This window comes from Tinamus guttatus, unplaced genomic scaffold, assembly GCF_059628265.1.
Source record: "Tinamus guttatus ecotype Peru unplaced genomic scaffold, ASM5962826v1 Tinamus_guttatus_pri_ptg000193l, whole genome shotgun sequence".
NCBI classification, from domain to species: domain Eukaryota; kingdom Metazoa; phylum Chordata; class Aves; order Tinamiformes; family Tinamidae; genus Tinamus; species Tinamus guttatus.
The window spans coordinates 1,079,309-1,092,694 of record NW_028288727.1 but is presented as its reverse complement, the minus strand read 5'-3'; the positions used below and the strand labels follow the sequence as shown (position 1 = coordinate 1,092,694).

Genomic DNA, 13,386 nt, shown 5'->3' with positions numbered 1-13,386 from the left:
TAAGATGAAATCTATTTTATAATGATGTGAAAAAGTGATTTTTGTCTCATAGCTCTGCAAGCATCAGTTGATGTTTCAGTTGTCTGACTGATGCTGGGTCGGGAGGGAAGCACTTGCTTACAGATGTCTCTTTTCTGCAGTACTTTCTGTGATAATTTGCAATTGCAAAATGCAAAATTCTGACTTCTGTCAGGACAAATACCAATAGAGAAAGTATCTTCATCACAAAGATGCTTTTACACCAAGACACTACATTGTGTTGAGAAATCATTCAACATGCCTTTAAGACATTGAAAACAAGGTTTAGTTGCTACTTAAGTGTGACTGTGAAGTTAAGAATATATATAGATATATGTATAGTTCCCTTTCTGTAGCTGAGGAGCTGAGGCATAGTGTGATTACGATACACTGAAGATCATTCTGAAAGTCAATGTTAAAATCAAAGTTAAAAGCACATGGATCAAAGCAGCTTAGTTCCAGTGACTTCAGCGTTGACTTCAGAGTTCCAGTGACTTCAATACATCACCTTACGTGAGCAGGGTGCGCGGATCTGCTCTCTTTAGTACGGCTGTTGTCTCATTTTCCGAGCCACTGCTGTATGCATAAAGCATTTACGGGAATTGATTAAAGTATAACTCTTGTACAGAATGCTGTCAGATCCCTAAAGTGCCATAATTGCTTAGCTCTGCTTTGTGCCTCTCATTTTTTAATGCTGAAGGAAATACTTATAAAATCAGGGTCAGATTTTTGGCTGTTTTACACAGTGGTATAGTACCAAGGAAAATATGTCAATTTGTAACAGCTGGGAATTTGTCCGTTAGTCTATAGAATATTTTACCAAGAAAGCAATGCCTTTTTTTTTTTTTTTTTTTCTTTTAGATAAGAAGCTGCATTTATATATATATACTCTTAGTAGTTATGTATATAAAGATTTTTTTTCTTTGTTTTATCATGCTCAGGCTAATTTAGCTGAAATTGGTTGTCCTCTCCTGTTATGGTAGGTAATGCAGCTCTAGTTGGATTCAACTGCATTTGCTGCTTAAGATGACTGGGTGATGGAAATCACAGGATGATATTTTGCTCTTGAGCCCTCTTGAGCTAAGTATTGGTGTGTTGACTGTATACTTTCTGTGCCTGAAAGTCCTTTTCTTTTCTCAGTTATCTAGTTTGTATGATTCTTACTTATCATTACAGGAGGTTCAGGCTGTGCCTGAGCTGGATCCACTTGTGTTTGCTTATAGCTCAGATGGAGAGTGATGCAGCAGCATTGCAGCACATGCCGTCTGGGTGCCCTTCAGATATGGGCTCTTAGAGTCATCCTGTCCTGCCTCAGCTACAAATGCATGTTCAGGACAGATCCTGGACAGATTAAATGCAACAGAGAGTAAAGCATCTGAGACGTTCAATGGGAGTGAGAGAGCCCCAGCACCAGCAGTTTCAAGCCTGTGTCCGTTGCCTTGCCCAGCTTGCTGGTGTAGGTGAAGCCACTCCAACCAGGACAGTGGTAGAGAAACAAGGCAATGACTTTCTCATGTAGGATAAGTCTTCTGTAGCTTCATGCACTCATTTTTTTATAAAATGATCCAAAGAACTGCTGGGTCTTTCCCTTTCCTTTTTCAAAACTGTTCTCAAAACAGGTAGTTAGCAGATTTGGGCCCTCATTTCCCTGGGTTATGTTCTGAATTGATGAAGATTGTCACTGCAATAGGAGATTGAGCGATGCTCAGCTCCTTTGTTTATGGAATAGGAAGGTTAAGTATGTGTGAGACTGAAGTTTGCTCTATTTCACAGTGTAATATGGGTCCTTGTTAAAGACTTGCATTAAATCCAAATTCTTACGAGTATTCTTCTCCTTGTCTTAGGAAATTACTTTGCCCTAACTCCCTGAATTTGTTTGAAATGCATATAATGTTGTTCTATATTTGTGTTGTTTAACATGCATATAATGCTAACTGTTTTGGTTCCAGATGATTTTTTTTTTCACTTCTTTTCACTTTTTCTCTAAGTGTCTGTTTTTCCAGAAGTCCCTCCTCATTATTTGGAATGATTTATACATAAGGATTTAGAAAATTCAAACTCAGCAGCTCTGATTTAAAAAATTCTCCTTATCAGAATTGCTTTCACATTGTTATTATACTTACTAACTCATTAGTGATTATGGGTTTTGGATTTAAATAAGGAAAGCAAAAGCAGCTAAAGTTTAGTGACATTTAAATTGTCTAAAAATAGAGTATATAAGGTGAAATGATTTCTTTGTTCATCTCATTTCGGTTGTTTAAACTGTTCTTTGCAACTTTATTGGCTCTTCCTGTGGTTTTATGTAATCACAAACTAAGCAAATTGAAGCCAGGGAGACCTCCAGGAAACACACATTTATAAGATGTGGTTCAGTTTGAACACTTTGTACAACACAGAGAGAACCTCTATACTGATTAAAAGAAATTTAGGTGAATCTGAAGAGCGTACTTCATAGCATGGAAGTAAACCAAAAAGCTTTGCAGGAGCTGAATTTTACTGCAGTTGTGCAGATCCTTTTGAGTCCGTAACTATTTCAAAGACGTCGTGATTTTTACAGAGTGATTTTTAAGTTTTTGCTCATCTGCATTAGAAGCTGAAGTGATAAGTGCTGGTTCCTGGTTCTGTGCCTGGCAGCCCAGGGCACGTGGAGGGAGCAGAGGAAGCCTGCAGGGCACATGGTGTTTTGGAGACGGGATGAAATCGCTTCCTGCTGCGGTCAGGGGGGTCCTGCAGGGAGGTCAGGATTCACCTGAGCTTTGGGATTTAGATGGGCATTTTGGAAGCACAGGTTTGGGAATGAGTACCTCATAGTGATATAGATTAAGTAAAAGAAACAGATTCTTGTTGTAAAGATAGGCAAAAAGTCTTTATTTATAAGGCAGAGCCTTCAGAGAGAAGGGAAAGCTCCCTTGCAGAGGCAGCTTTGAACTGTGAAACCTTTCTCATATCCTACAGGCTCCTTTCTGCTTTAAGGAGGAGTTATATTAATGTGCCCGGAAGAAGAAAAAAAAAAAACTGAAAATAATACAAAAGCAAGCTTAATTAACAGACAGGTTACAAATGGCAATGTCATGCTGTAGGTGGACGATGTCTGTTTCATTTTTATATTCCAAGAAGGCAGATGCAGTAGCATATGAGACATATTCCAACTGTTGGAGGTTGAGGACACTTCCTCAGGTATCTGCATTTTAGAAGATATTCATCATCTTCAAATTTCTGACATAGCAAATTTCTCCAGGGAGAAAAGACAATGGCACAACCTTTGGCTAAAAGCAAGGATAAAAAAAAGGGAGGGATGTGGAAATTTCATTATTTTCAGTCTGCAAAGCTCAGAGGAGGCTAGAATATTGACAGGGAGCAGGGGCTGTCACCTCTGCGCTAGCTCAGGTGATGAAACGGACTTGTCCTCATCATCATTTTTCTCACGTTTCCCATTTGTGCATTGTATTCCCCTCACACTCACTGTGGCTTGGATTTCTGTTGCCAGAGATGCATTTAGATAGATTAAACCAGTCTGCTCATTTCCCTGCCATTCATTAAACTTTCATTTACATGGGGATTAGATTAGAATCCATTAGCCAAATTCACCGTACCATTTTAATATTTATAAAAACGCCTTAAACCTTAGAAAAAACTTTTTTCTGTGATAAATATGTGAATATATATTTATTTTTTTTATTTTCCATTTTATGTGCATGTGTATTCATGTAAATGAAAGAATTCCCATAGTTTATTTGCAAGCATTTAATATTCATGAATTAAAAATTAATAAGAAAAGCTGTTTTACTGCTAATTCTTTTGCTTCAAGTCTGTATGAAGCTGTTTTCTGTGGTTACTGAACTTCAGCTTTTAAAATGACCTTTTCTTTATTTGTAACGGAGCATAGGGTATGAGAATTGAATTGCAAGTGCCTTTGTGGTCATCAAATCGTAATCTAGCTAGTCCCTATCATTCCTTTACTGAACTGATCAAACTTGGATCTTAAAAGCAGGGGAAGGCCTGGCCCATTTGCTCAGTTCTTCTATCTGGAGTTCACTCAAAGACCTTCTGCTCTAAAAAAGCCCTCCTAATTTTCTGCTCTAATTTATTCTTAGCTATTTATACCCGTTTGTTGTTTTGCAGCACTATCCTTTTGCTTATAAAACCTTTCAGGATTGCTCATTTTTGTAGGTTAAATGATTTGAGCAATTTGTCACCTCTCAGAAGACAGATATTCTTCTTTTTCACTACTTATCTTAGTGGCTCTTTCAGCACTTGTTCTGCTTACAGTTCATCTCTTTGGCATAGAGGACAACACAAATTAATTGTCCACAGGTTTCCAGACAAGATGCCAAGCGATCTTTACATTACATGCACGTCTCAACCTCTGTGAGAGATGCTTGTGCTTTCTAATTTACTGGGACTGGGATTAGGATGGAGGGAATTGCCACTGACAAATGGTGAACATGTTGCAAGGAAAAAATTGTCAGAACTTTGTGGTAAGTGCTCAGCTTGTCCGCAGAGACCGCAGGTTGGTCTCTGCAGAGCTCATTGGCCCCAGCCTGTCCTGGTGCATGGAGTTATTCCTCCGCAGAGGCAGGACGTTTCATTCCCTTTGTTGAGCTTCCTGAGATTCCTCTGCTCCCATTTCTCCGGCCTGTGGAGGTCCCTCTGGATGGCAGCACAACCATCCAGCGCATCAGCCACTCCTAGTTATGTATCATCTGCCAGCTTGCTGACGGTGCCTTTTGTACCATTATTCAGGTAATAATTGAAGTTATTAAACACTCTTGTAGCTTAAATCATGCCCTGTGGGGCACCACCAGTGACCGGTTATTTAAATCATTCTGCTTCTTGCTTTACTTAGGTTCTTATATGGTGCTTAGCTCCAGAAAATCTGAAATTCTTCCAGAACATCGCTAAGCAACCTAGCTCACATTTTTCATGCAGTATGTCTCCTGGCCCTCTTTTCTGAGAAGGAAGAAAAAAAAAGACTATTATGTGGTTGTTTTTAATGTCTAGAATACATACTGTTATGCTTTCATATTAGAGGAAGCAAGATAAAAAACACTGTCCATCTTTTACAGCTTAGAAGATGCATGAATAACATAAGCAACAATAGGACACAGTATACTTATACAACATCTTTCCTATTTTATAGTGAAATAAATAGCTCTTTAAAAACTATGTACTGAAGATTTTATGACTCTACCTTTTATTCACTCCTTGTTGAGCTGTAATAGAAGCTTAATTCCATCTTCTGTTCTTGACATTTTTATTTTCATTTCCTTCTCCTGGGCATTTCTTATTTTAATGAGCTTTTAGTGTGCTATCAGCATATTGCAGCTAAGCAGTCAGCATACATCACATGGCATTGCCAATTTACTTGATTCGACATAGACACAACAGAAAGCTAGACTTCAGTGACTTCTTCAGAGACATGTTTATAGACGTGTCTGGAACATAATGTCAGATATCTAATGGGGAACAGAGAATTTATTAATTTAAAGAAAAAAGGGAAAGTACATGGCACTATCATTTATACTCTTAATTACTATTGTAAACAATCTGCTTGTTTTCCAGCAGATGTTTTGATTGCTGTTGTGTATGTTAGAAACAGAATTCTCTCTATATAATATATATGCATGTATATATATAAAGTGCATACATACGATATAATATATGCATGTATATATATATATACATTCTGTTTCTTACATAGCATTGAGTACTACCTGAAAAATTCTAAATGTCTGGGAATGTTAAATTTAATCATAGTAGAATACACAAATGTTAATTTCAAAGCAAGATTTGGTGCCTGATATATGATTATAGGATAACTTATAATATTGTCTTTGATAATAGACAAGGCCTCTTCAATTTGTATTGTTTCTCCTTTCCTAATTCTTTACTTTGCAAAGTGCATAATGAATTCTAATATAGTTATCCTGCACACATTAAGAATATTTTCAAATCAGCTGATAGGTGCTTCCAAAACTAGACACATGTTATTACAACATAACTAATCTGATGAATTAGGCATTCTGGAATATATGCACAAAATACATTTAAAACATTCATATGATCCACATGCGTGTCTATCAATCACAAATGTATGTAACCAAAAAAATTGAGAATCTGCTCATGGTAGGTCAGAAGAAATTCACTTAGGCAGCGGATGTGGCAAAAATTATTTTCTTTATAGCTGTTCTTTTTCGCCATATAAGTAGGTGTTTGTTTTGGGTTTATGGAAGCACTTTTTAATCTATTAACCTCCAATAATTAAATATGAAGGGAAAATTAACATTAAAAATATGTCATCGTAATCCTCTTGTTCTGTCCCTTTCTCTAAAGAAATGAAACAGCATAATTTGTTAATGAGCTTTCATTATTTATTGTTATTATCTATAAAATTGTCAGGTTCTTAGTGTGAAAAAATGGGGTGTATCCAAAAATAATATTCTGTGTACATATTTAAAAAATGGTTAGTAGCAGGGTATTTCTTGGATAGTACTTTGGCCCTTGTGAACTTTCCTGTGTTAATGGACAGTGCTGCATGAGGTTAAGTCTGTAGAGATGTTAAGCTTTCCTTAACAAAAATAATAATAAATAATAATAAATGAAGGAAATCTGGAGACTTTTGAGTCTCAAGGTGCAGACTTCTGGATTCTGTATTCAACTACAGTACTATGCCACTGTGAAGCAAAAATGCAAGATTCATGAGGCTTGGGAGGAAAACAAGAGCAACAGCGGAACATATGAGTTACAGTGTGATGCTGCAACCAGCAACTCTCCTCCTTTGGCCTTATCCTATCCAATTATGTTAAGATTTCTTAATCTGATAATTAGTTGTATAAACAACTGTAAACAAGTAAAAACCTGTAAACAAGAGTACTACTTGGATCTCCATTTTGGGCTATTGTATGTCCTCTTTCTGGGGGGGCTGTGCACTCTGCTTGGCTAAGGGGGTGGCAGTGACTGCATCCTTTGCAGCCCTGATTAAGTGGCTTAAACTCTAGAGAAAGGTGAGAAAAAATACTCCCCAAGTCCCGAGGTTTTCTATTACTCTCTCCTAACTGATTTTTGATTATATGTGAAGGATTTTGGATAACGGTTTTGAGCTGAATCGTTTCTTGTGATATTCTGCGGGTAGCCTAAGTGCCTAAATTCTGACTTCCAGTTCCACTCAGGGGAACAGTTACCTAGGAGATAGTATTTAATTTGGAGGCACTTGAATCTTTCAGTGGCTCTGGCCTTTTGCTCATGCTGAACTTTGCATAAACTGCATGACTTAAACCATGCATCCAGATTTGAAGGGTTGAAATTCAAGGTGCTAGCAAACAGAGTTGTTCTCCAAAATGGTTATACTTGGGAATTACCTAGAAGATGTATCTATACGAGCCAGTGCAAACATAATTAAAATATACTTTGGTTTTTGAAATCTATGGGAGACCGTGCCTCTCAATTCAACATGAGTATGGTTTTCCAGTGGTGGTTGAGTTTGTTACACTGTATTTAATTTAACATAAGCTGGAAATAAATTATTCTTGAAAAATTGAGTAAAACTTGCAAGTTGTAAAGGCTACTTTGCATTTTCGTTAAAGTATCTATAATATACCTCAGTAGAGTATCTATAATATTGAGAAATTATGAATAAAGACAGAAACCTGTCAATGCATACATATTAAAATAAATAAATAAATATGCTAATGTTTGATTGCCAATATATATTTCATTCCTAACAATAGGTATGGCACTGTTATCTTTAAAGAATTCAGTTAAACAGGATATGGAGCTGTAACACTTTCCACGGAGTAAAAGACAATAAATGAAGCACAGAGGCAGGTCCCTCTGCTCTCCCTGTTCTGCAGATAGCTGCTTCACCAGGGAACGGTGGCTGACATATTTCCAGCCATAGTAAATAGCTCCCAGGATTTTCAAATGAAGTTACACTTTGCCTTATATGCAGGCCAGAGCCTCTACATTGAATAAATCATCAGAAGTGTTTTCTTCCATTTCTTCTAAAGAGAGAGCAATAGTGCTCTCCCTATTTTATTGATTGCATTTGCAGGGAAAAATTGAATCTGTTCCTTGTCAGGGCCCCTGAATCTCATGTCATAAAGAACAGAAGAAAAGAAAAAGATGGATGGAGTTCAGTGGGATTAGCCAGAAAAAATATGTTGCCTTTTGTGCCATGATGAATTTCCTTTTTTTCATCTTGCCCACGTCAAGTGAAAGAGAGCAGTTGAAGTACTTTGAAGAAGCAATCTTCAAAGTCTTCTTTTAGCAGAATTGGAAATAAGCTTATTGGAGAGTTGTCTCAAACTAGATTTTCTGCCAATTATCAGTCAAAAACTCTTTTCGTGTGCAGAGGTTAATTCAAAAGGAAAGAGAAGAGTTTCTAGAACATACACATCTCAATAAGTATGCCCATAAATATTTCTGTTTTAGTAAGATTGAATTTCTGAATAAAAGAAAAACAGGTGAAATCCTCACTTACCATGTAAAGTGAATAGAAATTCGTATCTTCAAATTAAGGTGTTCTAAGAGGTGCTGTGCTTTCTACTGTGAGCTAATCAAAGTGACACTGCATTGATTTTAATGTGCATATTAAGAATCACAAGATCATAGGAGGAACTATTTAAAAATAGTTTTATTGCTGTTTGTGATGTATTTACTTACTTTGGGATGGCAAGTTTAAAATCTACCTCTGTAGGCTTTAAAACAGAATCAACAAGTATTGGTTTGAAATTGCCTGTTATCAGAAAACCACATTCAGAAAGGCAGAGGAGCTGATTTTTGCTTGCCTTTTGAAGTCCAGAGGGTATTCTTTTGCAACAGCAAAAACAGCAAATAAATGTTGCAGATAAAGACATGAGGAAATAAATTAATAATGCTAGCATTCCTATCAACCCTTACCTCATTGACTGATACTAGGTTAGTCAACACAAATTGGATACCCTCTGTGTGCCAATAGTTAATGGCAAAAAATAGAAACAAACTAACAGAAAAGTGAGCAAGCTTCAACTGTAAAAAGAAAAGTGCTCCGGAAATAATGTGTTAATGATCATGTGGTGAATATCTACATAGGATTCACATCAGATAAACTGTGTACTTGTTCCAAATATGGAACAAATTACTGTTGTCAAGATGAGAAATTTAATTAAGAGGAAACTGATGTGTGTTGGAACTGACAATTACGATGTCAAAATTTATTTCTGAAATGGGACTGAGGCACTTAACTATTAATTTCACAAGTGAAAGATTTGTTTTTCAGTGTTTGGGTACAGATATGTTACATACTGTTACTATCTTTTTATCCCACATTTTATTCATATTACCTATGTGTGGACATTCTGCTCTTGTTCCTTATTTTGAATTGCTCATTGTTATTTTCAGTCATTCAGACTTGATAAAATATTTCTTCCCAGCTGCAGCTCTTTTTCTTTGTTTTTATTTTTTTTTTAAAGAGTGTTTATCTTTTTTAAAAAGTCTAAAGAAAAATTTGGTAGAAGTTTGGGGAGAGGAGGCATAGAAGGGAGGTGTGAAACTGGGACATAGATAAGAAAATAAAAATCTTGACGCTGGGGCATAACTGCTTCACAGATATTACAAACAGCATCTAGAGAGCCATATTTCTATCTCAACTAGTCCAACAAAGTGATGAAATGATCTTCTTAGTTCCTTGTTTTTATATATGTATGTGTGTGAGATATGTATGTATTTGGACTATATTACAATGACACCCTTTGCAACAGTATCTGTAAATGTATAGATATATATTACATATATCTAAATGTTGAATATAGTTTATTCATTTTGCAAGACTTCTTGTCTGAAGGAAATACTCTCTCTGGAAGTATTTTATTCCTTTTCATATCAAAGGAGAGAGTTTCAGGGAATGTATAGCCAGAGATTTAGAAAAGCAATTATGAGCACCACTAACTTAAAATATGTTTCAGTAAATAGGGATATTATTGGTCTGAGCAGCACAGTAAAGTCATTTTGAGGGCGAGGGATTTCCGTCCTCCAAGTTTCGGTTCTGTGACCTTTTCTATCCCACGTTATGCACAACGGTATTTTTAAAATTGGAGGAGAGTCATCTAAGACTGCATCTAAGTCAAGTCTCAAGGACATACTATGGCCTAGTTTACATTTTGATTTGGCTTGGGAATCCATGGAGGACCCTGAAACCCAAATATTTTGTCAATGGAAACATTTTTGAGAACTGTTGTCTCTCCGTCCAGTGCCTTGGGTCTCCTAAGCTCCAAAGTCTACATTGAATTAGAAATTAGGCTTGCACTTGCATTGGGCCAATGAAATTATTATTTCAGTAAGTGACAAAATCTCTAATAACGCCATGGAATCATTTCAGGAAGTAAGATCTGAGAGGAAGTTCGATTTGGAAGAATTTAGAGAGATGATGCGTAATGCTTAATTACACAGTAGATCAAAATGGTTCTAAAAGACATAATAGAGCAGTAACCACTTTAAAATGATAATTAAGTTCTTATGATACCCAAGGGAGTTTTCTCTCTTTCTTAAGTAAATATATATATTTTTATAATTGCCTAATTGGCAAAGGGAGAAGTATATAGTACAAGATTATTGACTACAGGAAATCTCAAGAGTTGGAAATTGAATGTGATATTTCTATGTAAAGCTGTATCTTGAGAGAGTAGTATTCTCTTCAAACTTCTTTTCAAAACAGATAAACCTTTCCCCAAAACACATGGTGTAGCAATTTGTCTTTACCCTTTAAAAACAAACCTATAAAATTTAATGTTATCATCTCATTTCTCTAGTACCTGTAACAAACGTACTTTGGAAATTGTCTATCACAAGTTAACTTTTAGCCTGTCCTTACTTTTATTATTTCTATTTTTCATCACAGTGGCAAAGGGTTAGAAAGAAGACCTAAATACAAAATTTTGTACCCTGATGCCACTGATCTGTCTTAAGCTTGAACTGTTTTTATTTCACCTTGACTTGCCTATTTGCAAGAGAAATGAAAATTCTTGCGTGCAATATTAAAGTGTAACCTGAATTACAGTATTGCTTTTCTTAGGATCTATGTCTACGTCTTCTACTGGTTTTATTTTTTTATTTTATTTATTTATTTATTTAACCTCATCTACTTCTCATTCTACTGTAAGTGGCTGCTGTATCACTATTCATCTAGATGTTTCAGAAATGTTACTTATAATGCCATTTGGCAACACAAAGGAGAGGATTAGTGACCCAACCAAGAAAAGAAAAAAATTCTTCCTCTTTCTAATTAACTGAATGCCAGTTGTTGCCTGACATGAATAAGACTTTTTTTTCAAAGTTAATGAGATCTTAACAGCTGATTAGATCATGAGGGAAAGAATGGTTATCTGTACCATAACAAAATTTCATTACCCAATTGCTTATTACTGTAGCAGTGTTCATTGGCTGGTGAGCAACATCTCTTTTTCACAAACATGTTTCAACATAGAACATATTAAAATGTATATTTGCACGGTTCACACAGGCTGTGAATAAGAATTTCTGTGTGACTGGCTACTTAGTGTTTACCTGGTGATGCTTAAGAATATGGATGTTCCTGTATTTTATCTCCTTGGGAAACTGAGCCAGTTCATAAATATTAATGGTCACTCTGCTGGTCAGTCTGTGAGTGATCACAGCTACAAACATGATGATCTTGTCAACACGTAGTGCTAGATAGGTCCTGCTGTGCAAGCTGGTCCCATCCTAATTTTATCCTTCTGATACTCATTGTTGCTTTTTTTCCCCCCACAGAATTCCCTTACAACATCTATCCTGAATGAGAAAACTCTGATAGTTTTTCTGAACGATTCATCTACTTCTGTTCATTCTAGTCTTTCTTCTTGCAGTGTGATGTGATTAATAAATACAACCTTTATATATTTTCATTTTCTTTTCTATGGCTGGGAAGTACAACTCAATTTACATCTCAGAAAAAATACTTATAGCAGATATTGAATATGCAAATAAACAGTTATGGCCTATTGTTAATCCATCGAGAAGAGGACAATGTAAGGAACTTAAATTTGCCAAAAAAGAAAGGTGTATTTCCTTAAATATCCTGATACATCAAACAAAATGTTTTAACTTTCTTCTCTTTTCTCTTTATAGTCATTGCTACTTGTCTAAAGATGTAACTGAGTAATACCAAACTTTTTTTTTTTTTTTTTCAACAGCGACAATCGTACTAAATGAACTCAACTGGACGGCAGCGCTGGATGATGTTTTCAAGCGGAACAGAGAAGAAGACCCTACTTTACTGTGGCAGGTTTTTGGCAGTGCCACTGGCCTCGCCAGGTATTATCCAGGTAACTGAACTCTGAAAAACTGTCCCGTGGTGCCAAAATGTGGTCACCTATTTCCTTGAAAAATTCTGAATGATTTACAAGCAATAAAAGATAACCATAGACAACTTTCTCCTATAGTTGGTTTTTCCATATATGAGAAATAACTCAAAATCTGTGAAGTTATTCTGATATAGAGTGTGTAGCTAGGTGCATATTTTGTAGTAGAAGTGGACAGTGTTTTCTGAAAAGTTAAACATTTACTTATTAATTTTGATTATTTTCTGTGTCTTATGTAAAGAATATATACCAGTGAGTTTTTTTTTTAGCTGTCCAGCTTTAAAATTAGCAGATCAATTACTAAATAAGACAATCTTGGGGTTAAAGTCACTGAAAATGCAATTGCACAATGAGGTGTATTCTGGGGAATCCATGATCTCTGTCAATTATGATTTTGCCATTAAAGCTAAGGTCAATGAGTACGACTTGATTATTTCAACCAGCATCTGTTCTACCTGTCAAAGCATCCCATTACTGAATTACAGCAAGAACCCTAAGTAGGGGTATATTTTAATGAATTTAAGCCATCCATACAATGAATTTATATGTTTGATATGCACCACCAAATGGAAAGCCCTTTTTTTTTTTTTTTTTTTTTTTGATAGGCGTACTGCCTCGACTACTGCTGTTCTTCATAAGTGATATTGTTACCAGTGGCAGAATCCTGTGGCCGCTAGATGCAGCCTAATTGTGTGCACTGCTTTCTGTCTTACCCACAACTCGTTAAAGAAAAATTTGGGATTCTTTCTGTTCTGTTCATAGAATTCTGGTATCTCTGAGGGTGCAGAAAAATAATTTAAAGCACAATTGCTAACTCTGGCAGAGAAGCTGCCTTTTTCTAGTTTTGAAGAAAAAATACTTCATAGCACTTGTGTCCTGTTTGAATTATTTTCTAGAGGCCAATGAAATAAGTACAGTGAGGTAATGCAGAAAAAATAATATTGAAAATACTCATTTCATATTTCATCTATTTCAAAGGGTTCTGTTTCAATGCTTGTGAGTTCTATTAGTACTA

The 13,386-nt window shown here is 35.9% G+C and overlaps 1 protein-coding gene across 3 annotated transcripts in view; it reads left to right on the top strand.

The window, feature by feature from the left end:
* The window catches only part of CACNA2D1 (calcium voltage-gated channel auxiliary subunit alpha2delta 1), a 341,896-nt gene that overhangs the window by 220,726 nt on the left and 107,784 nt on the right, over positions 1-13,386 (top strand). For all 3 annotated transcript variants that reach the window (XM_088523514.1, XM_088523513.1, XM_088523511.1), the window contains exon 7: positions 12,204-12,335. In XM_088523514.1, coding sequence (XP_088379640.1) covers positions 12,204-12,335 — 132 coding nt within the window. The remainder of the gene's footprint in view (positions 1-12,203; positions 12,336-13,386) is intronic.